The 26244-nt window shown below is 38.1% G+C and overlaps 1 protein-coding gene across 2 annotated transcripts; it reads right to left on the reverse strand.

Moving 5' to 3' along the window:
* Positions 1–1674: 1674 nt before the first annotated feature.
* On the reverse strand, positions 1675–24188 carry LOC101159842 (alpha-2-macroglobulin-like). Of its 2 annotated transcripts, none has more exons than XM_011482757.4 (35): positions 24064–24188; positions 23783–23963; positions 23545–23701; positions 23209–23261; positions 22161–22181; positions 20130–20295; positions 19967–20051; positions 19758–19860; positions 18373–18487; positions 18156–18265; positions 17927–18085; positions 17488–17706; positions 17058–17121; positions 16771–16916; positions 16316–16465; positions 15085–15228; positions 14909–14990; positions 14659–14803; positions 11909–12134; positions 8863–8989; positions 8598–8719; positions 8228–8279; positions 8017–8100; positions 7046–7222; positions 6848–6923; positions 6227–6383; positions 5640–5714; positions 4784–4946; positions 4519–4706; positions 4079–4291; positions 2619–2740; positions 2453–2543; positions 2302–2370; positions 2123–2228; positions 1675–1813 (listed from the first exon to the last, which is right to left on the reverse strand). In XM_011482757.4, the coding sequence occupies exons 1-35, from the start codon at positions 24144–24146 to the stop codon at positions 1773–1775; spliced, it is 4272 nt and encodes a 1423-aa protein (XP_011481059.1). In that variant the 5' UTR covers positions 24147–24188; the 3' UTR covers positions 1675–1772. The 2 variants fall into 2 exon arrangements, with proteins under 2 accessions (XP_011481059.1, XP_011481058.1); XM_011482756.4 differs by having other exon boundaries at positions 8017–8103.
* Positions 24189–26244: the final 2056 nt, after the last annotated feature.

Below are 26244 nucleotides of genomic sequence, written 5' to 3' on the forward strand. Positions count from 1 at the left end.
CAGCGACATATCTTTGTCAAAAATGACACCCAAATTTCTAAGGCTGGGTTTGACAGCCTGGCCAAGAGAACCCAAGTGCTGCTTTATCCCTGGTATAGCATCATCAGGGGCAACAACTAAGGTTTCTGTTTTCTCTGAGTTTAGTTGCAGAGAGTTTTTACAGAGCCATTGTTTTATCTGCATCAAGCAGTTCATCAGAGAATCCAGCTTGTGTGTCTCGGAGGGCTTAAAAGAGCAATATAGCTGGATATCATCAGCAAAGAGATGGTAGGAAACATTGCTGAAATCCTGAATGATCTTTCCAAGAGGGATCATGTATAGGAGAAACAGAACAGGGCCCAGAACAGAGCCCTGGGGAACCCCACACAGCAAGTCTGCTGACTGAGACATTATGTGGTTGGCCATGACACTGAAATTCTGACCAGATTATTAAGAGGAAAACCAGTGGAGAACTGACCCTGAAAAACCAATCAGGTCCCTCAATCTGTCCCATAAGATCTGGTGGTGAACCGTGTCAAAGGCTGATGAAAGATCTAGTAAGACAAGGACAGTGTATTTGCCAGAATCAGCTGACATCAAAATATCACTGAACACTTTCAGCAGGGCTGTCTCTGGGGAGTGATGTTTACGAAAACCTGACTGAAAAGTGTCATAGATGCTCCTTTTATCCAAGAACTCTGACAATTGTCCAGCTACCACCTTTTCCAGAATCTTTGAGATAAATGGAAGCTTTGAGATGGGTCTATAATTCTGGAAGACTGATGGGTCCAGATTAGACTTTTTCAGCAGAGGCTCCACTATAGCATGTTTGAATGCATGGAAAGTGAAAGGTTGATCATTTCAGTGACACTTTGGCCGATGGTATCAAACACCTTTAAGAAGAGTTTGGAAGGAATGACATCAGATGGACAAGTAGAAGAGTTTTTAATTTTCTCCGGGATCCATTTTGTTCTTCTCTGCCATGAACAATTTTACTGCTTCCAAAAGCTAATAATAATAAACACATAGTGACTTGCCATTCCAATCAGGAAAAAGTAAGAATCTTCCCATTCTTCCAGAAACGTCCTGTGTTTATCTTTATACTCTGAATTAAGCCATTTTGACCATGAGGAATCTAGTCTGCACGCACATCAAAGGTTTCGTTATTTTTTCCGGCATTGGGCGTAACCCACACAAACGATTGGACTTAGGTGTTGGGAGCAGCGTCAAAACACACTCACAGCCAAATTAATTTTCATTATTATTGTTTATTTTTAATACCCTTTGATGGACTTAAATGTTATCAAAAGGGAAAAACCTATGAAACGAGGCACAGAAGTTTGAAACTATTGTTATGATGCAGCTGTGACCCAATCACAGCAGAACACATACAGTCTCAGAGAGGCAGAAGCAAACACGTATGCAGATTGCATATTCTCCTTTCAAGTGTCAAAGCCAATTTCTTTAAACACCCACAATCAGCCAAACAGGATGGATCTCAATTCTGCTCGCAGCCCGCTGACTCATGGTGTGTAACTTTACACCCATAATTCCCCACTTCCTTTGAGTCTTAGGGGCTGAAGGCGGGGCTAATCCCCGGGTCCCCACAATATGATGAGACGCCGAGCTGCATGCTCATTGGCCAAGAGCCACCCCTGCCTTATGCTTTACATATACCAGACAAATCCAGAATTCTCAGCTTTTGCTTAAACTTTATTTAAAGACTGATCACAGAGTGCAAAGAACACAAAACCACTGGATAAGTCTTCTCAGTTCCTTTCACACACTGATTTTTAAGCACATTGGGAGATGTATTGAGTCTCAGCCTGGTCACCTGCAAGACAAAAAAAGGGACATACAATCAAAGACAAGCAGCCCAGTAAATTCCACACAGTTCATAATGTTTGTATCTATATTTTATAGATTTTTTATTATTTTTACTTTAGTCAAATGTATGTTTTTTTTATTACAATTGTGAGTTTTTCTTTCATTAACTGAAGGGTACCAAAAAATTTCTCAACGTCTGCAACGCATTTTCTAATACTTGTCTCTCCTCTATTAGTAATAGTGTAACTTTTAAAACTTAATTAATAACAGGTTTAAACATTTCAAAAAGTTAAGTGTAAGAATTTAGGCTTTTTACTTGGCTGGTAGTAGTCATAGATTTTGACCAAGGCAGGTTTTAAGTTCTGTACTGGCAGCTGCTGTACAAGCTTCAAGTAATGAGTAATGGCTTCTCCCTGTTTTAACTGTTGACAAAAAAAGAAAAGTCAATTCTAGAGGTCACCATCAATTTATCTCCATCTTTTGAATGCTTCTTACCTCCCTCAGGTAAATAACAATGTGATCCTCCTTCTGTTCCACACGATCTACCAGCAAGGCATTTTTCAGCTGCAAACACAAGTTTGTCTATCGTTACTCAAAAGACAAAAGCAATACACTTTTAGACTTGTGTCAAAACTCTGGTCATTACATTCTCCAAAGAGTCCTCTACTGGAACAAATCCAGTGAGCACTTTGATGTCCAGGATGATCATGTTGGAACTCATTTCATTTCCACTGTATCTATTGGTGAATACGCAGGATTGTCAGTCAGGAAAGAAAGCATAATCAGACAGAATCTGCTTGTAGCTCACGCACAGAGACTTAAGATGCAAAGTTAGCTTTTGTCTGGATATGTCCGAACAGTTGGTTTGTGCTTCAACTTCCACACTCAAAGTTGTGATGTTTGGACGAGGAGGGATGTTGTAGTGTTGAGAAATCTGAAGAAAAAACATGTATGTTAGTGAGAGATTATCTTCATTACAATGATCAATCACATGCTGACAGAATGAAGGTGATCGCATAAAGGCTCAATTTTAGTTGTTTGATAGTATTGAAGTCCCACTCCAACCATCTTTTGATGTATTGCAAAAGCGTTCCTAGTCGTCTTTTAATTATGATTAAGATCAAAAGACCTGTTGTTTTCTAGGATATCGTTTGTGCACAGACGTTTCATTCATGACCTAGACTAATTGGAATTTTATTTCATGTCGTCCCGTGATTAATAGCAGAGATGACTCCCATCCCACGGGAATCCCCTATCAAATCCCCAATCAAATGTCAACCTCTAGTGCGGAAAAGGCATGCCCTCATTTCCCATCATGCCTTTGTTGACACTGTCCCACTAGCTTACAGCCCCTCACAACCCCAAGCTAACATTTGCAGTGCTTCAAAATTGGTGAACAATATCTTAGGTATCCAACTGTTTTTTGGATCCAGATGCCAGCATGGACATGGAAAAAGGAAGATGTTAATGGATCTACTTGTCTACAATAGAATGAAGGGGAGCAGGGAGAGTAAAGCACGCCAATTGTAGTTTGCACATAAAAACTACAATCTTTTTTTGTCTACTCCTGATTCATCACGATTTAAATTAAATAAATACTCAGAAATTCAGTTTTAATTTGAATTTTCTCAATATAGGTCCTCCATCATGAGAAAAATGCTACATATGCATCTTAAAAATGTCAAAACAAAAAATTCATTGAAGTGGGTCTTTAAGATCATCTTGACCTTAATACTGTTCTTTTTGATGTGTTCAATTTTGGTGTTTGATGAAGATTTATGACATTTTTTTTGTTGTTTCTTTATACTTTTGTGACTTTGCATCTGTGATGTCCATAATTTATTTATCGAAGTTAAGAAAACACATCCAATGAACTTGTTTCCTTAGGTTCCTAACAATGCAGTGTCTTCTGCTTCTAGCTCCACATTTCTTTAAGATTCTGTAACCTCTCAACAATGGAGCGGTGTATTAGCAAGAGTCTGGCCACTCAGTCTCATGAGACACATCACGATACGATATATCTTAATAAATTCTAAAAAGGTAACAGAAAAAGCATATATCAAAACTATATATCAACCAAAAAGTTTTGTGTAATACTAAACAACTTTCACATAAATGAAATTGTATAAAATATATCTTATTCAATTTTCAGAGCATAAAGCACCATTTCCCCACTCCCTCACTTAACAGCAACAACAAAAATAATTTAGAAAGAATTATGCAAAAAATGGAAACAAACATCTGTCAGGTAAGAGCATTTGTATTTGTTTACCTGGATTGAGGAGCATGCAGTCCCTTTCACTTGTAGGGTATACTTTCCAGTCGCATCATTCATCACCTTCTCCTGGTAAAGTAGTTTGTTGTCTGGTTTCACATCAAACTCCAGTTGGACACTAGAGGACTGGACTTTAACCGTACTGGAACCCTCTGGGCTGAATACGACTGTAGCATAAAGAGCCAGAGCTTGAAGGGCCGCTACTGTGTCCTGCAATAAAAAGTTAAAAATATGCGAGTTACATCAATGAGCTTTCAGAGAGACAGAATATATGCTTTTTGTGATGACATTTAAGGTACACAGGAAGAAAATGCATGACTTTAGTTTTCAGAATTGTTGTATTTAATTGTAGGTTAATCCAGTGAACTGGATATTGATGCTGACAATCTTTAAACAAAAACCAAATGTGGGTTTGGAGAGCTTGACTCTTGCTGTACCTGGGTAGAAGAAAAACCCCCATAATAGTTCTGTTGCCCGGTCATCCACCTAACAATGCTTGAAGCATATCCCAGGTCTTCAGCAGTGTGGGAGGTACTGAGTAAAGACATCAGGACATAAGAGCTGATTTCCACTGACAGAGAGTCAGATGTTTCAGCTGCAGTCTGAGTCCAGTAGATGACATTTCCTAAAAAATAAATTCACAATCAACAATGTAGCTGAGAATTTGGACAATGAATGATTTTCAGCAAGAGGATAACTCACCTTTTTTTACTGCCACTCTGTCAAGGTGCTGCAGAAGGTGAGCACGAGTCTCAATGTCTCCTGCCAGTGTGAAGACATATGCTAACAGAGCTGTGGTGTAGGTGTTGTTGAGATCATTAATGGATCCTTTTAGGCAAGAGAGGCTCCTAGTTACCACTGGGTTCTGAAACAGATTTTTAAAATGTACTATTAGAAAGACGTTCTGATTATTTCCAGTTATTAGCTTTAGTAGTTTATGGGTCAGATCAGGGGTCCACAACCTTTAACACTAAAAGAGTCATTTGATCTGTAGATTGAGAGTCAATTCGCTGTCAGAGAAACACAGCTCTGCCATTTAATTGTGTTGCTGTAACTTTTATAATAAATGTGATGTAACCTTGTTTTATCTGCATTCATATAAACAGAACTAAAAAGAGAGAGAAAATATTTTTCCAAAAATTAAATTACTTGTTACTTTTGACAGAGGCTTCCTTTTAAAACAAGAGCCACCCTGTAGGATCCTCAATATGCAGTAAATGTTCTCCAATGAAAAACAAAAAGTCAATTGTCAGCACAAAAAAACTTTACACAATTTATTTTGGTGTTTAAGGTGAACCACAGCCATACATTTTTTGGATCATAGCTGACTAAATAACCCATCATCATTTGAATTCTCAACAATTGTATTTCTTTTCATCAGAAAGGCCACAATGAAGGAGTAGAAGTGCCACATGTTCCTCCAGAGGCTCAGGTTGCAGACCCCTGGCTTAGATCAAGGCACATTTAAGCAGTACAATGGATTTGTGATAATAATTATCGCAGATTTGTTTGCAGATTTTAAAACTTTGACCTGTGAGATGAATCTAGGTGTACTTACATCTGTGGATGTGTTCATCTCCAAGAATGCAGCAGTGATGTAAGCACTGAGAGTCACTTCATCAGACACCCCCCCCTGTACAAAAACGGCAAACCACAGAAGAAAATTCTTAAGATCAATAACTGATATCCTACAGCTGTTTGAGTTGATTGGATAAACAGAAAATTATGTTTTATGTGTCTATTCCGACTTTAAAGAGGTCAATACCAAAATACATCTTCCACAATTCCAAAGCAGCCATAAGCAGCTGGTAGGTTATAGGCTTAGTCCCATGCCTGTTTTTGGGTTGTCCGGCCCCATGGAAGGTTGTCGTCCTTCTTAAAACATTAAGCTGAAGAGGCTTCAGAACCAAACCAAGAACAGGGCCAACCTTTCCAATGTTAACCCCTAAGAACCAATGATGATATCAATGTAACAGAAAATTTTCAGAAATTGATTCATTGGTCTACTTGGTTTTTGGTAAAATAAACCATTTTATTTTAAGAAAAAATGGGCCTAAGCTGTTATGGGTTAAAGATACATTTATGATCCTGTTACCGGTTACAGCAGCAAGAAACAGCAGAAACTTCAAGACAGTTTCACTTTACCTTCATTCTGTTGTTGAAGAGTTTGCCAGACTTCTCAAAACAGCCATTTTCTTTTTGTTTGGATATCAACCACGATATAGATATATCAACCACACTTGGGTCAATGTAGACGAATGACTTGGCTTTAAAAAAAGACCTCACAACAAAAGCAGTCAGCCTGGAGGGAATCAAAAGAAATCCATTATTTATCATCCTCTCTTTTCAAAATAAAGGCAGCAAAAAAAAATCCATTGTTTTTTGAGAGGGAATTTTAATGATGAAATGAAAAAGCTACACAATATTAATTTTAACATTAAAAAGTAAGTATGTTTGTAAAGTATATTGATTTCAAGATGAAATCTTTTTTGTTTAAAATTTATGGTTGTATTGTCAGCAAAGTGGCCTGAAACAGCCTATTTTTATTACGTCCACTGACCACCTCGTTACAGCCATAGGACATTATTTATTAAGACTAAAATAATAAAGAATCAAAGATATTTTCAAATAAAGTTTATTGGAAGAGAATGATCAGGGAAGATTTTCCATGTGTTTCTGTGTATTTCTTTGCAATCTTGGAGCTTATCTTTCACTTGTAGGAATGTTTCTAATAAAAGTGTGCGGTCGAAGTTTAAATCTTTATACCAAGTGTTTCCTGGTCCTGTTCCAAACGTGCTGTATGCTCCTTGAAAATCTTTGTAGTTCAGCTGTCTTTGGTAACCTGTGCAGTAAAAAAAAAAAAGCCCATAAAGCATAAACAGTCATTTGAAATAATTTTGTACATTGTCCTGAAATACGTCACATTTGAAGATTGTCTTTAAAATGAAACTAAATGAAACAAACCACTGGTCAGAAAGTTGAAAGCCTTCTCCTTGATGGCCGGGGTCAGTTGATGTGTGTTCTGAAGATAATGGAGGATATAGATGTTGGGGGCCAAAAGAGCCATATTTTGCTCTCCACATCCATATGGCATCTTCAGCAGTCCTTCTATGTTCCTCAGTGCACGACCAATGACGTCCCCTACAGAAGACACTATTACTTAAACCAAAGTTGTTTCATGGAGTAGTTTATCAGGCGTACCTGCTCCATCCAGCACAGGAATTATTTTACAAAGTTAAAAATTTCCTCAGTAATTCCTGAACAATGCAGGTGAATTCACTGCTCATTCAATGCTCTTGAACTGTCGTCTCCATTCGAGTGTCAGGTGGGCTTACAGTTTGTCCATGATTGGAAAGCAGGCTTTGGTACAGAAAGAATGTGTTCCCATGGCGGGGAGAAGAGGACATGAGTTAAAACTATTGACATAATAGGGAACATTTCACTGATTTAACTTAAAGAAAATTGTCTTTTTTATGTTTTTAACATGTTTTCGTGGTATTTTCCTCTTCATTTCTGAGTCTTCCTTTATTATATCTTTATCAATCAGGGGCAGATAAAAAATATGCCTTTGGAAAAAGCTTGTAGGTGTGACTTAGGTGCCACAATAGGCGGTCCACAAGCTCCTTGCTCTGCTCCATTCTGACGCATCCACTTGATCCATGAACGTCTATTTTTTCCTCATTTGAGGTGGTATCTGGCTCAAAACTGTACAGCTGGATAGCTCCAACATTGCTCACCTTTTTTTGCACCTATAATGTTAGGTTGGGGGTGTAAGGGGATGTGAGCGAGCAAGAGGAAGTCTAAACAAATTGGTGATGGGAAGTGGGGACAGGCTTACTCTCCCACAACTCAGAGGCACATTTTATTGAACTACTGCTGCTCTGTCCTAAAAACGACATAGATCAAAAGAGGATTGGAGTGGGACTTTAAATTACCTAAGACTGATACTGTGGTACGAACAGATCCATCAATCACATTTTCAGGGAGCTGTAGATCAGTTTCCTCAATCACAGCTTCTCCTGCTAAAAAAAAAGGAAAAAACTGTTTTAGTTATATGGATATAGATATGCCTTTACTGTCACTCTCCACATGTAAAATAAGACTTAAAGCTGTCAATGGATTGCTTGTGATGTCGAACAGACTGACCTTTTGGGCAAAACAGCCAGTTGTAAGTCTTTGTAACCTCAATTCCTTCAGCCTGGTGGAAAAATGGGGAGAAGTATAAGCTACTGTATTTGCTGAAATACAATCTTTAGTTATTTTATTCAAATAGTTTACAATGATATAAAAGTTAAATTACAGTTGCACAAAATTATTGGCCCAACAAGTCATGTTGTCACATTGGTGTCAAAATGAACACATGAAATTTTACAGCATGGTAGCTTAATAATTGACTTGGATAAGTATTTCCTTAGTAAACCAAACCTCGAAATATTAAGTTAACAGATAATTACTGGGCAATAAGATACATTTTCATGCATGCCAAGTTTTGTAATCTTAGTAGTAAAACACATACCTTTACTATCAAGGATTTTGTGACTATGTCAATGCGACCCCTTTCTGGAACGCTCACAATTTCATTGTCACACGATGCGTGGGACGGTATAGCCTCAGCAGTAACGGTTATATTTACAACCCCTAAAGATAATGTACACCAGTCATGGATTGTCATGGTGTGACAAAGATCTGTAGATTGCTGCAGGTTTATGGAATTTGTAACGAGACATTAAATATGTTACAGACGAGGGAACGGCTGTGATGTCAAAAAGTCTGAGCTTCACCTAATGCTGTGGGGTTCATGTTCCAGTGGAAGGTCTTTCGCTCACTGTCACACAGACAGGATGTGTACTCCTCAGTAGAGACTGGTGTAAGAACGTAACCTGTAGAGAGGCCTGGAGTCACTCTCACCTGTTCAAAAGACGAAGAAGAATTTTGTTTGATAATGTAACCATCACTTCTCTGAGATGATTGAATGTCAATGTTTACTGCTCCAGTACAACTAATTACTTGGGGACACTACCAGCTAAATTAACTGTAACAAAGTTCATTCAAAAACATTTACTCTTGGAATGATCATTATTGTACACTGATAACCTGACATTGTTTATAAGGATTTTAAAGCCTTAAGTTTTCACATAAGTCATTTCAAGTTCTCCAATTCAAGTCAAGGAGCTACTGTTACTAAATTTAAGCTCCATAATAAAGGTTTTGGTATTTTTTGTCTAATGTACTGTACCCGATTGTAGTTTTCTTATTAGTTTACATGTTTTCACTAACATGAAAAGGCCTTTGGATTACCAAGTGATGGTGGAATCCTCGGCTCTATGCTGCCTTCACTGCAACAGTAGGGACTATTTTTCGAGCTACTTCCTGTATTTTGGATGGAACTCCAAACAAAAAGCTTTGAATTTTGATAGTTTTACAAGTCTAAATATAGAGATGTTTAGTAAAAATCCAGCAGTCACAATACCAAAGACCAACAATACAAAACACAGCTCAACTGGTATTGAGTTTTATGACTTAATACTAAAAAAAAAAAAAGGAACACTCATTTGTGTTTGTAATAGGAGGTGGTTTTTGTCTGCTGCAGCGTGAAGTCTGGTCGTTCAGCTATCACTGGACTGAGGACTCATCATGCACTTACCCACCCAAAGACTTTTTCTCATTTCTCAAGAAATACTGTCATGTCCGCTGCAGCACTCACCTTGTTTGGCCAGGCTTCCGGTGGGAGCAATCAGGCTCCATGGAGGACACCTGGTCATGCCCCTTATAAGTCCACGCCTGTGCTGCACTCATTGCCGGAACGTCAGTCTTCTCTGATTCATTCCAGCTAAACTGTCCACGCATCCGCACGGATCGTAAGCTACCGTCACGTCACGTCACCGCCTCGCCATCGCCTTGCCTTCTCCTCGCCTTCTCCTCGCCTTCTCCATCCACACGGATTTGCATTGTAAGCCAAAGACTTTCCATTGACTTTATAAAGTGGAGATTCCTCTGCCGAGGTCTCCTAGTGTTTACAACTTCATCACTGGCATCCAGGCTCTCTCCCCCCTCCCAGCTCTGTCCGCTCATTTCCTCTCACGGCTGTGAGTCTACCAAGTCCTGCTCCCCCTGCTGGCGGGAGGTTTCCACGCTCCCTCATCACTCCAACTCTCTGACCAGGACAATAAACACTATTTAACCTTTACTCTTGGGTTTGCTTTCTGGCTGTCCTCGACTAAACCTGAAAAATACAGGTTCAAGGTGGGACCAGAAAAAGGTAATTAAAAAAAAAACTGTAAAAATATAAATTCAAGAATGTGGTGCTACTTGTTTGGCCTAGCTTTACCAGGACCAGGCCCTGGCATGATCATAACCTCTGAAAGAGCCACATATTCACTCTTGGGACATGGAATTTAATTTCTTTGGCAGAGAATTAAACTAGTGCTGAAAAGTACTAACCACAGACAGTGTTGCACGTCTAAGTTGGAACCAATCTTCAAAGAAAGATTGGACTTTTTCTTTTCAGCTTTCCAAATCAGAACCCAAGCATTGTTCTGTTGCTGGACTTCTGTGCTTGTTATAGTTTTCTCATAACAAACACAAGGACGCTCATATATACTCCTGGCATAACAATGCTCTCAGCTTGATCTACTTCACAGTCACATCATTGAATTTGCAGAAATATGTTTTGGACAATCAATTAGGAGAGACCAAGCTGTTCTATGATCACCATATGCCAGTGGGTGTAAACTGGATCAGATGGCAAAAAAGTCTTGGAAACTCTAGAAGATCTTCAAGCACATCCCATGTGAGGCAGGTGGATATTTTAGCAACAGCTAGCCAAAGCTGAGCTCACAAAGTGGTCTTTATGATGACAGCTTTGCTGATGCAGCAGCAATCCACAAACTCAGTGCTGGACTTTCTGAGTAAGAAGTTGTCACACTGAAGAAATGGACCAAGAGGGACTGGTTGTTCTGCAGAACTCCAAGGGAACCACATGGATTCTGACTGGCCAGGTGTACAGCAGCCCTTGTTGTCACTAAGGGTGAAACTTGGGTGTTTAAAGGAGTGTGGGCTGACAATGGACTCTAACTATTAATCGGCCTAACAAATTCTAAGCTATGTTCCACTGTCTATGATGGTGGTGGTTGACCTCAACAGGGAATGTCATAATGTAGTATAATAAATAATGTAAAGATTTTCTCAATTCCACAAACAAGAAGCAGAGACTTAGGGGCTCTGCCGCCAATTGCTGGGGTGTCATTTCTGAGATGGTTAAAAATAATTCAGCTGTCATGAGTTTAACTGACTGAACACTTTTTAATATTCTGCTCTAAGTGCATGTAGTGGTGAATTTGTTTGCAGTAATCTGTACAAAAGAGACGTTCAACAAACCCAGTAGATAAAACAAGTATGGGTTAACCCAAACCCTCAGACCCAAAACCTTCAGACCTTCTCTTTGAGTTCTTACTAGACCAGTTTCTGGCTGACTGTTTGAGGTTCAGATTTTAAAAAAAACATCTTCAATTTGGCGTCAATGATTCTCACTTACATAAGAAGCTGTTAACTTTGACTTGGTTTTTCTCTTGGTTATTGTATTGTATTGTATTCTTACTACTCTTTTGGATTAAAGCACCTGTTAAATGACTAAAGGTAAATACAAACTTGTTTGGTTTATAAAGAGAAGTTTTTACGCTTTTAAAACACTGACCATTTCAGATCAAACTAATAAGAGTCAATTAAGTAATTTATTTTACATAACCTTTTTCAATGTGATCCCTCTAAAAGTGTGTTTAATTTGCTGATTTTTACTGTTGAGATGTCAAATGGTCACTGAATTTTTACCATGATGCAGCTGTTCAGGTAGTTGAAGACAGTTGCCTTTAGTTCAAAGCTTTCCCCCCGGATGATGGAGTAGGGCAGGGTCAGTTCCAGAAAGAAAGGCTGAAAGACTGTAAGCTTCTTACGAGGAGCCAACCCAAAACCCTGACTGGACAAACAGAAAGTCTCCGTTTCCCAGGTGGTGATGGTGTCTGGAGCTGTAAGGAACACATCTTTTGTTCCAGACTCTCTAAAAGAGCAGAGACACAAAAAAAGACATGTCACATGGTTGCATGGTTAAACTGGTTGTGGTAAAATATCATAGCAAATATCTATAATATGTGTGATTTTGATTTCCAAAAAAAGCCTATACCCTACAATAATGAAAACACAAATTGGTATGGAAATCATCTGTGGACCAGGAGAAAATAGGAGATTTTAAAAATGTACCCATTCCCATCCTTACACAGATGTAGACTGTAAAATGCAGTAACAGGCCCTGAAAACTATGTAGTTGTTTTTTTAACAAAACCTTTTCATGGTTTGTTTTTTTAATTAAATTCTGTTTATTTATACAAATTCTATGATAAGACAAGTTTTTAAAGACAACAAAAAATGTGTGCCTATTAGTGTTTGCATGTATGTCTGAGTGTGTAGATGTGTGATGGTGCACAGAAAGACAGAGAGAACTTGCATATCCATCCATTGCTCCTCAAATACACAATAGATTCAATAGAAATTTAAAAAGTCATTGAGTAATAAATAGTCATAAAAACATAAAATAATCAAACTCACTTAAAGCAGAGTAAAAAGAATAAAAGTATAAGAGCAATGAAAATAAATCAAAATAAATAAAAGTAAAAAAGTGGTAAAAAGTAGTTGCCCGTTTAGTGACTCCTCCTCATGCTCATTCTCCCTCCCCTCCCAGAGGCATTGAACAGTCTAATTGCACTCGGTGCAAAGGACTTCCTGAGTCTTTCTGTGGAGCATGGCAGAGAGCGAAGGCGGTCGCTAAATGCGCTCCTTTGGTCAGTGAAGAGTCCATGTAGGGGATGATCAGTGTTTTTCATGATGCTGTCCTGTTTGGACAGCATTCTCCGATCTGCCACCACCTCCACTGTCTCCTGGTTGTGCCCCACCACATAGCCTGCCCTCCTGATCAGACGATTCAGTTTTTTAAGTCCTTTTTGTTCGGGCACTTAAAACAACAAACTGATAAAACATGAAAAGGAGTTCTGAGCATACATTAAAAGAGGCATGTCTTTTAACGAAGTATAGTCTGCTCTGCCCCTTCCTGTTTTTGGAGTCCATGTTTGCAGACCAGTTCAGCTTCTTGTCCAGGAGGACTCCAACCAAGGTATTTGTAGTTTTTCACTACTTCCACCTCTGCTCCACCAATGAGGATGGGTTGAACCGCAGCAGGTGTTCAACGGAAGTCCAGCCCCATCTCCTTTGTCTTGGTGGTGTTCAGGTGGAGGCAGTGTCGTTGGCTCCAGTGCACAAAGTCCTCCACCAGGTGTCTGTATTCCCCCTCTTCACCCTATTTGATACATACCACAATTGCTTTCTGACGCTTCATGATCTTACCCTCGCTACTATAATCACCCCTCTACCCCCCCCCCCCCCCCCCCCATGTGTCATCCTTCTCTCTTCTTTCCTCCTTTTTCTTTTCCGTCCGGTCCAACAAAAAATATTTACAAATTTAATTAACATGAATAAAGTTTAGCTGAAAATACAAAAGGGGTTCATTTAAATATACATACATCTGGTGTATCATAAGATATATAACCCCTGTTGTAAAAGTAAAATATGTCCAACACAAAAGGCTTTCAGCTCTCATCTGTTTGCTTAGCTGTTGAACAGGACAAGTTAAAAAAAAAAAAGAAAGAAATAATGATGGGGTGCTTGGACTGCAGTTCTGTGGTTGTGTTGTAATGTCTCCAGAGCCGCCTGTGCATCGGCTCTCGGAGGAATGTTAACACAGAGCGCGATCACGTGGGAAAACTCACGTGGGATGTAATAGGGCCTGATGCCCACCACTAGCAGCTCCAGATTATGGTCACAGATCACCTTTTAGACGGTCAGATGATTTGGTTGATACCATCGACTGTTGGCGTACAGGATGAGGCCACTCCCCTTGGTTTTCCCGCTGGAGTCTGGGTCGCGGTCTGCTCTCACGGTGGTAAAGCCGGGCAGATCCACGTTAACCAGGTTAGCCAGGTCTCGGTGAAGATGAGGAGGCTGCTCTCCATGTAGCAGCGTTGTGTATTGATCAGTCCAGTGAGCTTGTCTGTATTGTTGGACAGGGAGTTAACGTTTCCCATAATGACGGAGAGGATGAATGGTTTGAAACGCCGCCGGTTAGCCGCCTTAGCCTTCAGCTTCACCTTGTGTTTACGACCAGCTCGGCATCCCCGGTATTTCCGCCTGAACTCCGATGGAATAACATGACGGATTCCTGGGTTTTTATGTTTATGTATGTACAACCTTTTTGAAAAATATTTCAGTTTGACATTGATTGTGAAACTTTTTTTCTTTTAGAGAACTTTGTTTTTTGTCTGTCTGTATAAATAACAGCAAAAATGTCTTGATATTCAAAATGAGTGGAATCATTTTTACAACCTAATCCTTTAATCTAATCCACACACAAAAAAAAAAAAAAATATTTTTGTACTGATTTTTTTTTCATCTCGCTAAATTGTTGAAACCTTGTGGTATTGACAGTTTTTCATAAAAATGAAAAAAAAAAATACATTCAGAAGAGATTTTTTTACCCAACTTCTACCAGATCCCAAATCCAGGTCTCAGGGAAAAAGGTGCGGGCTGTTTGTATTGGAGGAGGAGGTGATGAGGACCCATGAAGAAAAGAGCTTGTCAACATATAGTCCACTCTGGGTTCAAACGCCCTGATCCCATAATCTTTAAATTAAAGGGAAAAAAACATTTAAAGAAAAAGTCTGTCTTGGCAAAGTCTGTCTGGTTTAACAACCATGTGAAATTTGTTACAAAAACATTTGAACTAACCACGAGTGTAAATTTCTCCTTTAAACACAACACACGTGGGCATTTGGATAATTAAATTTGATGCAATCTTCAAACCTGCTTTCTGTTAAACAAAGAATCACAAGCACAAAATTAATCTGTCAGAACAATGAATACATACATTTCAGGAACTGAAGTGAAGCACATGTATAAATTACCTTGAACACTTTGTTGGCCCCATATTCATCTGGATTGTGATAACGTGAAATGTACCTCTTGTGTCTCACTTTCAGACATTTCATAGAGTCCTCAACTTCATGTGGAACAGAAGATGCCTTTTTTACTGGCAATATGTTAAATATCTGTAAGAAAAATATTTTAGTCAAACCAGCAAATTGCTTTCTAAACAAACAAAAAATTGACGGTACACTTTTGTCTTTCCATCCAACCATCCATCTTTTAAACGCACGTATTCCCTTTGGTGTCATATGATTGCTGGAGCCTATCTCTGTCTGATTGTTACAGGTTACCAGTTCGTTTTACGGCCACACAATCGCAAACACTCACACCAATGGGTAATTTAGAATCATCAATTAACGAATAAAGCATGTTTTTGAGTGCTTGAAGAAAAACCAAGCATGAACTTGCAAACTCTACACAGAAAGGTCACAGCCGGGATTGGAGACAGGGTCTTGGAGACAGGGCCACTGCACCACCATGCAGCCCAGGCCTTGCTCTAATTGAAGTCTGACTCCAATCATCTTTTAATCTACTGTAAATGTTTTCCCAGTGATCTTTTAACCATTATCATACAGTTTTTAGCCAAAATTTTTTTTAAAAAGTGTTTCATTTTCACACACTTGTGTCCATAGACCAAAACCACACAGACCTTTTCTTCCACTCGAAGGGGAAGGGACACGACCGTCACACCCAATCTAGTGAACTCCAAGACTCACAAGTAAGCCCACAACAGCCCCCTGCCTCTTACTATGAGCAACTCTAGAATGGTGGTGAGTTCAGTCCCTCTTGAAAAATAGAGCTTTTTATAATTTGAAAAACTTACAATAAAAGAAAAACTATTTTTTTAAAAATGGGTTATAAAAAACATGTTAAAAAAAGTGTCAGAGCAAGAATGATTATTCTGATAAATGGAATGACTGAGTGATAGCTGTTTACTTTTCTGTAGAAGTCTATGTAATTTTGGCTTCCTGTTTGGAACGCCAGTGTTGAGGGGTTGGTCAGTCTAATTCTTTTATACAGTCAATGACTTTACTCTACAAACAGCAACACATACTGAAAACAGCCTTAGTGGACTTTTTAATGTGGAATTAAACATTTTAGGAGACTGGAAATTCCCAAATAAAATCCTGTTAGGTTGTATTGCCTTAGACAAATGGTACAATGACAGTAAATACTAGTTATTTCTGTCAGATTTCAATTTCCTGTTACCTTGTCTGCATTAAGGGTCTTCCCAGGCTCCTTTATCAACACACTCTGATCAATCGCACTGAGACCACACAGAGAATTGGGATGGGCAGTGAGTTGCAGTTTGGTTTGCTCTGCTGGGACAGCTGACGACGGGGAAAACTCCAGCGACACCTTATGAACACATCCACAAACAAAAGAAAGAAAAACACGACAAACATTTAATCAATAAATTTTTAAGCTCCAATAATCTCCACACTGAGCAGGCTGGTTTGATAGATTTTCTTAAGAATTGCAAAGAACCCACAAAATAATGATTTCATATAAATCTTAAAAGAAAAATGAACCAAATTTTTTTTATTTTTTTTTACAAAAATAGTGTAATATTGCTTTTTCAAACAGTACATGTTTTTGTTTACAAATGTGAATTTTGAAATGTACTGAAATAGGACATTGGTCTCACTTATCGTTTATCTCACCTTATTTGAGAAACATTTTTCTGTGGAGAAGTCTCCACTGCTGGCAATCACATGCTTGCTAGGGAGGACAGCATAAACCACCAGCTGGAATTCTGGAGCCAAGTCCGGAGTAATTGCGAGTTTCAATGTTATTTTACCTGCATTCTCTGCAAGAGTAGATTATTATCACCTATTAGCAATGACCTTCCATCCATGTTTAATGGTCAAAGAAAATACACTTAATGTGAAGGAAAATTTGTTTGAGGAACCAACTGCAAAGATGTAAAAATACGTCAAATATTGCAAACCTAAGTCATCTTGTATTTGAATTTTTTTATTTCCTTGTAAGACAATTGCTCCTCTGGACAACACCTAAAAAGACAAAATATAAAAAATAAATTATATCACAATGTGTGTGTCCTCCCCCTAATTCACACCAAAGCAGCAGTGTATTACAGCAACATTCACACAACGAAACTGTTTTCTGTTCAATCAACCTGAAAATTCACACCAGAGACGACTGTGATAAGCTATAAGGGCCAGAAAATAAGCAAGAAAAAACATTATTTATTCTCTGACACTCTATAGAGCCATCCAGGTGCCAGTGGTTCAAGAGAATCTGATCAACCGTGAGCACGGATTGCTAAACCAGTATAAATACAAACTATGTAACACTCCAGCCACAACAACTTTTTTATTTTTACAACAGAACTTCTGAGAAATCAAAAAAATGCTCACCAAGTACATGATTTTCACAGAGCCCTTTGGTTCTCCCACTAAACTGTAGTGGACAGGAATCTCTTGTTCCAAGTCACAGGGAAGAGGTTTGCTGTTAGTTTTTACATCCAGAGTGCTGACGGATTTTGTATTAGGAGCAGGTGGCTGGTACACAGACACAGTGTGCGACTCCATCTGATAGAAAGGCTCCCTCTGTCTGTGGCCCAAGGTCTTGTATATCTGGTTCATAACAACCGACATTGTTAGTATCTGAACAGAAGCAACATAAAAAATGACATTGTAGAAAAATGCTGTTGTTATTTAGCATTTTACAAAAGCTCTTAAGACATTGGGAAGCAGATGAAAGACAAAGTTAACACCAACATCCATTAGCACCCCACAGGACAAAGAAATTATCCAAAAAGAGTTTTGACAATCCACAGTTTTGTTATTTACTTACATGTAGGCGAATATTTTCATTAAAGGTAGTTGTGTTCAGTGAAAATGTGGCAACACCATTACTGTCTGTTGTGAGAGTTTGTGTCGTATACAAATGGTTATCCGACAGGTGCAGTAGCATGTTAGCAATCGGTGTGTTGTTGTAAGAAACTGCTTTCACCTGTGAAACAAGAATATTTCTCACATCTGTATTCCGAAACAACAAAGACAAGTGATCCGTTTTTACGTACTTTTCCTTCAAAATTGGATCCAGGGATATAAAACTTGGCAGTATCAATAAAAGACAGCTTTCCAATGACATAAGAAAGGACTATTCTCTTCCCTTGTGGGTGAGTCACTTCTGCAGAAGAAAAGTTTCCAGAACACATCAGCTATTTTGTTATGACCAAAATTCTTCTAACAACATGCATGTAACATTGTGTTTTAATTTTTAAAGCTGCAACTTACCAGTACCATCTTCTTTAAGTGTTGTATGAATATCTATGATATTTTGTAAATTTTTGTCATCCCTTATGAAATTTGACATCTCAAAAGCAAATCTGTCACAGCCTGTCTTGTCAACCTACAAAGCACAATTAAGTAAAAGTTAGATTTTACCACAAAATGCCCAATATTTTAATAACTGGCTCCACTATGACCAACAGAGGGATGTACTGTCTTTGGTTTGGAAGTTTGTTTCACTTCAGCCAGTAGGTTGAGTTCAGGCCCGAAAACAGGCAGTTCATTCTAATGTTTAGCACAGACGTCAGAGTTGGTTTGTCAGAAAACTCTTTCCATCCTTTTTTGTGGCTTATAAAAATCATTGCTAGTATTTACTTTCAGTTACATGAATAAACTACATATTTTTCTGATTAGTTATGGAAATTATTTACATTTAGGGACACATATTTACTTTTATTTTTAAGCTGACCCTCCCTGTCTTTTTGCAGATATAAACACCAACGATCCATGGGGTTAGTGGAGCTTGATTTGTCCATTCCAATTGTCTGTAGAAGACGTAGACAATGTGTGTGTATTCGGATAGTTGATTATTTGATTTCTAACATTCCACACTGGAGAATTTCTGATTTATTGAACTGTTTTAAAGCAGTTAACAGTGAGCGCTGGGCTGGTGGAGCTTTGTGGAGAAACACTCAAAGCGATTAAGACAGAGATGCAGTCACAGCTGGAGCAGATGCTCAATGCCTGGCTTGCCCAACATGGCAGAGCCATTGCTTTCCTTAAATTTGTACTAAAAATAGGTGCAACAGAGGAAGCAGAATCACATTGCAAGGGAATCTTCGGACCCCAAAAGCCACCCAGCTAGACAGGAATGTGGTTCTCAAGTCTTACTGACAAACTTTTAAGCTATACTTTGTAAAATCAATTTCTTTCTAATGTTGGTTTTATGATGGTTACTGCTGTTGACTTAGTAACAAATATAATGACTGTATAGTTATATACGTCTATAGCCTTTCCTATCTATCTATATGAAGCTTTGATATTGTATCCCTAAATATGTATGGTTAGCAGAATGCATGGTGGTTAGTTCCAGACTGTGTATAAGTAATGGGATGTAATTCTCTCTCGTTGTCCTTTTATCACACACACACATGCACACACCCACACACACACTTTTCCCTCTTCTACCCCCTTTTTTGTGTGTGTTAGTATTGGTTGTTGTCTTTGTTTATCAGATCTGTTTTTCTGGGTATTTTCGTTTGTTTTGCTTTCAATTCACTTAGATAAAATTAACTAAAAAATAATAATAAAAAATTTTAAATGAAAGAGTGAGCAGACTGTGAATGTCTCTGTGGGTCACATGGGCAATAAAATAAATGAATGTTACTCACTCGTTTCTTCTGGATGTCACATAGGGCAATTGTGAGATATCGATCAACGGGCCGACATGCTTTAACAGTAAGAAGTCCTGGTACAGGCTGTCCATATGTGTACCTGGTATTTTCAAATTAACCAAAACATTATTTAAATTTTACATTCATTTGCAAGAATTGAGAGTGCATTTGAAAATGTATTTTTCAAAGTAGAAATTTTTACTTACTTTGCACATACTTCGATATCAATGATTTCCTGGGCAACACTTACTTCTTTAGCTACATTTATCGCAATGTCAAATTTGGGCAAAACTGTGGATGGAAAATAAAATGTGTTGCTACTTATATTTCATTAAAAATGTAAAGAAATAATATAAAAAAATAGCATACCATATTTTTCCACCTTGAAGGTATGATATACTTGGTCTTCACCCATTTTCACAATGATGTTGTAGCTTCCTATGCGAGCTTCTGAGCTCAAAGCGTAAGAAAGCTGCAAAATTTTACCATTGGATGTTTTATTTTGCCATTGTCCAATTTTGTTTCGAAAAGGATCCTGTTTAAAAGAAGAAAACAAATATAAAATAAAAAGGAGAGTTTAAATTATTCCCATAAAATGGTAGGGCACCGTTTGAACTTTCAGTTGTTTCAGGCTCGGCAATACTCTTTAAAAAATGAATCCTCAACATTCCCTTTAGGTCTTTCACATTCATTTTTCAACTGAACCAAAAGAAGATCCTTGAAGAGTTTAGCAGTGTTTCACAGAAATAAGTTTGACTGACATCTTGTGTTTCTTATCCATTGACTGTATCTGAGAACTGGACTGAGTGACCCATCCATCCTGGCATTCCAAACAGGAATGCCAGGATGGATGGACAGACTTCTATAAAGAAATAAACAGCTATTACTCATTCCTTCTATTTTTAGAATAACTATTCCTGCTCTGCTACAATTTTTTAACATGTTAAAAATAATTCTATTTTTTTTTCATTATATTCTTTCTCTGAGGAAAGCCATTAAAGCTATACACTGGCCAATTAGTTGCCCAAAAATAGTTTTACGCCAAACTTTTGAAACATTGATTGACATATTTTCCCAAGCCTGCATCAAGTGCCAGAGGTCTAGACTTCCGATGAACTCTTCCTGATTGGCGAGAGTGGTTTCCATGGAAACAGTGACGCAGACCAATCACTATTTAATGACAATTTTTGATTCCAACGTAACGATGTCCATATAATAAAATAATGGTGACTGAATTGATTTCATTTGGTTGGGGCCAGTAATGTCTTGTCACATGCACACAAACAGTGGTTGACTCGTACAGGTGCTCCTGGCTTTTAGATTGTCTGAGCCTGAGGAAAAGAATAGCTGCATCAGGCAGTGCAGGTGAGTCTTGTACTTGGGAAGTATTTGTAAAGAAGTTACAAGTTATTACAAAGGAGTAAGTTACAAGCTCTTATGACGTTTGGGTGATGGTTTTGTATGGTGTCCTTTACACAGCACTCCAGTCATTAGTAAGGTGCGAGTGCTGGCTCCTACCTGGAGTTGTGCAAATGCACGTACGTGGGGTGTGCACGTGATATACTCTTTACTTGAACAACACTTATGTGCTCCTTACACGGTGTTCCAGGGTTTAGGACAGTTAAAAAATAAAAAATAAGCACAACATGTCTCACCTACTTCACCCTTATATTTTTTTAAGTGTGCAGCATATCTGTAGAAAAAAAAATGCATTTGCATTTTTGCCCTACCAAGTGGTTTACAACTTTAATATTTCCTGTGGGCCACTTTTGCATAGGTTTGATCACTTGTTGCCTATAAACAGTCCATATCCACCAGAGAGGGCAAGAGTGTGACGTCTACAGGTGACATCATACTCACTCAGTCCAGTTCTCATATCAAATCAATGTTGTTTTCTCAAATAAGCCAAAAAAATGTCAGTCTTTAAAACAAAATGCTGCAGTTGCTTGATGCTGTATATATGAGTGAACAGTCTGATGGTACTTAAATCCAGGTTTTTAAGAGGATCAACATTGACAGCTCAATTTACTTTATGACTTTGTGAATTAAAACTCTGCTCAGCGGTTGCAAAATCCACAACAGTCCGCCTTTTGGAATAGGTTCTTGCTATTCTGAAGCAATGACTGAAAGATTTTTTTCATTAAAGAATAAAAAGAGAACTACTGGATAGTGGGCTAAAATAATATCAGTGTTAATTATTGTGGTTAATTCATGTCAACAACGTGTCTTCTTGTAACCCACCTTTGAACAGTCTTACAGAAAATCACTGTCATTGTTTTCAAAATGCTCAGATAAGTGAGATACTTTTAAACTTAAAACAGGTTTTTCTAATATACAGAATTTTTTTACATTTTTTCTTGCAAACAAAGTATGTTGAATTTTTAAGAGAAGAATTCTTACCTGAAGTTCAATTAATTGGTACTGAAAAGAGAAAACAGAAAATGTTAGTTAAAAGGTTTAAAGAAAACAGAAATTCAATCAATAACTAAAGGGTTAATTGGAAGAGTGCACAGTGCAGTATGTAAAGTTTAACATAATTATCTTAGACTTATGTCTACGATATAATGGGTGGCAGTGGCTCAGGTGGTTAAGCAGGTCGGCCAATGATTGAAGGATCTGCGGTTCAATCGCTGCTCCTCCCAGTCAACTGTCTTTGTGTCTTTGAGCAACACACCTCACCCTCCACTGTGGCTCCACTGGTGTGTAAATGTGTATGAATGTCCCAGTGATGGTCAGAGGGACTATTGGCTCGTACTGGCAGCCACGCCTCTGTCAGTCTGCCCCAGAGCAGCTGTGGCTACATCAGTAGCTTACATCACCAAATATGAATAAGGAGTGAATGAATAATGGACACAATGTAAGCTCTTTAAGTGTCTGGAAAGGTGCAGAAAAATCCAATCCATATGTCTTGACCAATTCATTCAAACAAACAAACAAAAAAACAATGACCTCATAAATATAAAAACCAAGATGCCAATATAAAAAACACGTTCATTTTATATTTAATGTAGATATTTTGCACATGAAAATAATATTTCTTCTGAAAGCTGAACTAAAAATACCAATACCAAAAATGAACTGTTAAAAAAAAACATTTTAAAAAGTGTTTGTGTGTTTTCATATTTCATTTTTATTTTTCGAGTCTTTCATATTTAAGATGACTGATAGGATCACTGCATCAAGAATGTTACTTGTGCTTCAACTGATTAAATTACAGTTAAACATTATTTGATTTTATAAAGATCATGAGCCAAGAAGTTATTTCCTTATTGGGGCCAGTTTGTTATGGACGTAAATATGGATTTGGTTAAAGAGCAGAACATTGAGTAACTTCAACTAAAGTTCAATATCTGGTGTTTATGTTGCAAAGTGCAAGAGGCCCCAACTGTAAACAGTGTTGTTCCCTGAAGGTTTGACTCAGATTGTTGTTTTTCTAGTATCTACTCACTTGTTGGTTGGCAGGCCGCAGCTTATTATCCAGTGAGACGACTCTGAAATGCACTAAAAGAAATTCAACAGTAAATGAAAGAATAGCGATTAAAATCTTTGAGATACCAGAACTATACTGTCATTTGGACTGTCAAAGGTTTTATCTTTGTGTGTAATTGAAACTATAATGAAAGGTGTCTGCACCCAGAGCAGCCTTTAGTTCAGCATGTAAACATTTGATGTCACATAGATGTAACAGATTTACTGTAATCTCAAGGTTTGGACAAAATGACACAATTTCTTTATTTCTTATTATGAATATATCTCAGCTTCTGTTTTTGATGAACCCAATTACCTGTTTGTCCAGGAAGATATATTGGTTTATCTGTTTGAACAAATGTTCCTGGTTTATAGACTTTGATCATGACTTTTCTCTCTTCTCTGGAGTAAAATGTGTTGCCTTGTACCACCACTTCAAACATCAGCACTTCTGAATTTAGCACTAAAGGAGTCTGTCAAAAATGGAAAAAAAAGTTATTTCCGAAAGGTTTTAAACAAAGAAAAACGTTTTTTAAGCTATGGTGAGAGCTGACCTGAAAATCAATGCACTCATGAAACTCTGTGTTGGACGTCTTTTCAAAAAGAGTTGTGTTCTTTTGCTGGTACATCAGAGCAACCTTCATAGTAAGAATTTCATTTGGCTCCAGGAGACTCGCACAGAATTTATTCACAGTTCCAGCTTCAAGAACAGCAGGTATGGCCACCATGTAATCCCTACAACAAGGGAGATTCAGTTTCACACAAATACAAATTCCTGCCACATGCTACTGAAAGGCTCTAACTCTCACAAACAAGAATGTTTACAAAAACTTACGGTTCAGTCAACTCTTGACCCAAACACATCCCAGACAAGACACAAAGTGTCCATATCCACAACCGAGTCCTTGGACAAACCATGACTGCTGCATTGATCCTCAGAGTCTTAATCTCTTTTATAGGCTTCCACTAAGCCCTGCCCCTATTTCTTTTCTAAACTTTTTTAGGACTCATAAACTCACCATCCAACACCTCCTGCTTAACTTCAAGAAATTTCCTTGACTAACCTGGACTCAGATTTCGTCTTCTGCAGTCAAAAGGAAATAATTTAATTAGGGCCCGAGCACGGAGTGCAAGGACCCTATTGTATCTGTTAGAGTTATTATTAGGGCCCGAGCACGGAGTGCAAGGACCCTATTGTATCTGTAAGAGTTATTAGGGCCCGAGCACGGAGTGCAAGGACCCTATTGTATCTGTTAGGTTTATTATTATTATTATTATTATTATTATTCCGACTTTTCCGTCGCCTTTTTGAGGCCTTTAACATACCCCAAAACTCACCAAATTTTGTATACACATCAGGAGTCGCGAAAAATTTCATATTTTATAGGAGAACGGCATAGGTAAACAAAAATGGCTCGATAGCGCCACCTGCAAAATTTGTTTTCGCGAGCACCTCCATATGCTTTATAGTACAAACCTGATTTTAACAGGGCATGTTCATCGGATAAAAACCTACAAAAAAGTCTCTTGGGACCAAGCTGTCAGTCGCACAGGAAGTCTGATATTTTGATGACAATATGTCATTTTTGCTGTATTTTGGTCATTTGCAGGCCTCGCTCTAGAACGAACTCCTCCTAGAGATTTGAGAGTAATGACTCCAAACTTTGGTTTTGTAAACTAGACACATGTCCAATGTTAAATTGCAAAGCTTTTAAGTTTTTATGGATGTTTGTGACCATGGCGGCGCGTCAAAATTGGAGGTCGTTTCGAAAACACGCCATGAAAAGAAAAATGGCCATTACTCAGCCATGCATAATCCAATCTGATCCAAAATTGATGTGCATGATTGTAGTCTGACTCTGAACACATCTGCAGTGAAAAAATCTGGAAAAAGTGTAGCGCCACCTGCTGGCAAGAGGAAATGACATGTTTTACTTGGAGCATCACTACTCCGAGTAGGATGAGCCGACACACCTGAAAATGACGTCCACCTGTTGAAAAGCCATTGAAGTTTACTCTGACAAAAAACCATAACTTTCAATGCGGGGGTGTGGTCGTGACAGAGCGGCAAAGTTGGGCATCTCGCTATGCACACAAAAGTTGCTCTCACGTGCACATTCCTTGTCCAATCTCACTGAAATTCAATGGATATGATGAAGCTTCTATTCTGAACCCATGGATATGACAATCTTGGACGAGCTCTATAGCGCCACCTAGTTATTGCATTGGGCACATTCTGCCCTGTATTTTCTCTTTGCTTTGTCCGATGTGCATGAAATTAAAACTGGAGATACTCAGAAGGGTCCTCTCTCATCATGTAAAGTTTCATGGGTGTACACCTGACGGTGCCTGCGTAACAGGAAGTGGTCGATTATGTGCACCCAAATAATAGAAATTTATTATAAATCAGCCGTTTGTCTCAGGAAGCTGAGATTTCAGAATTAGATGCCTTTAATAACCTCCAGCTTTGATATGTAACACTATAGGGTCTACGAGAAACTTCATCACTTGATTTTTTTAATGAAATTTTGGACTGAACAAAGATTTTTAGCATAAATTCTGTTTAGGTTATCAGCACCAAGAATTCAACTTTCATAGGCATTTATGTGCTACTGCTTCCTAAAAAAATTCAGAATTATTGAAGTTACAGGTGAACTTTTAGACATCATTTCATCCAAAAAGGTCCGAAAACGTCTTTTTAGGCAAAACTGCAAACACCTATTTTTTTGCATAACTTATCTTTCAAATATCAGCACAAAAAAATTAAAAACGGTAGGGATCTGTGTTTGCTGCCTTCCATATTTTTTTCAGACTTAAAAGTGTAACAGATGATTTATAAAAAATCCTTTTTCATCCAAAAACCTGTGTTAAATCTGTCTAGACTCCAAACAAACATTTTTTTATGGTAACTTATGTTTCAACAATCGACACCAATTTTCACAGACCTATAGCTAAACATGTCCCATAGCTACCTGAATATTTTCATAGATATAAAATGAACTGGTCATTCTAACAT

The sequence above is a fragment of the Oryzias latipes genome, chromosome 13, assembly GCF_053564925.1.
Source record: "Oryzias latipes strain Hd-rR chromosome 13, Olatipes_Hd-rR_3.1".
Taxonomy (NCBI): domain Eukaryota; kingdom Metazoa; phylum Chordata; class Actinopteri; order Beloniformes; family Adrianichthyidae; genus Oryzias; species Oryzias latipes.

Coding starts and splice junctions, on each gene's coding strand:
- LOC101159842 (XM_011482756.4), bottom strand. CDS start 24,146: ATGGTTTGTCCAAGGACTCGGTTGTGGATATGGACACTTTGTGTCTTG. Junction 12,135..14,658: donor TGGGATCTGGTAGAAGTTGG/GTAAAAAAATCT, acceptor CTGCTCTTTTAG/AGAGTCTGGAACAAAAGATG. Junction 2,229..2,301: donor TTGTTATTTACCTGAGGGAG/GTAAGAAGCATT, acceptor TTTTGTCAACAG/TTAAAACAGGGAGAAGCCAT.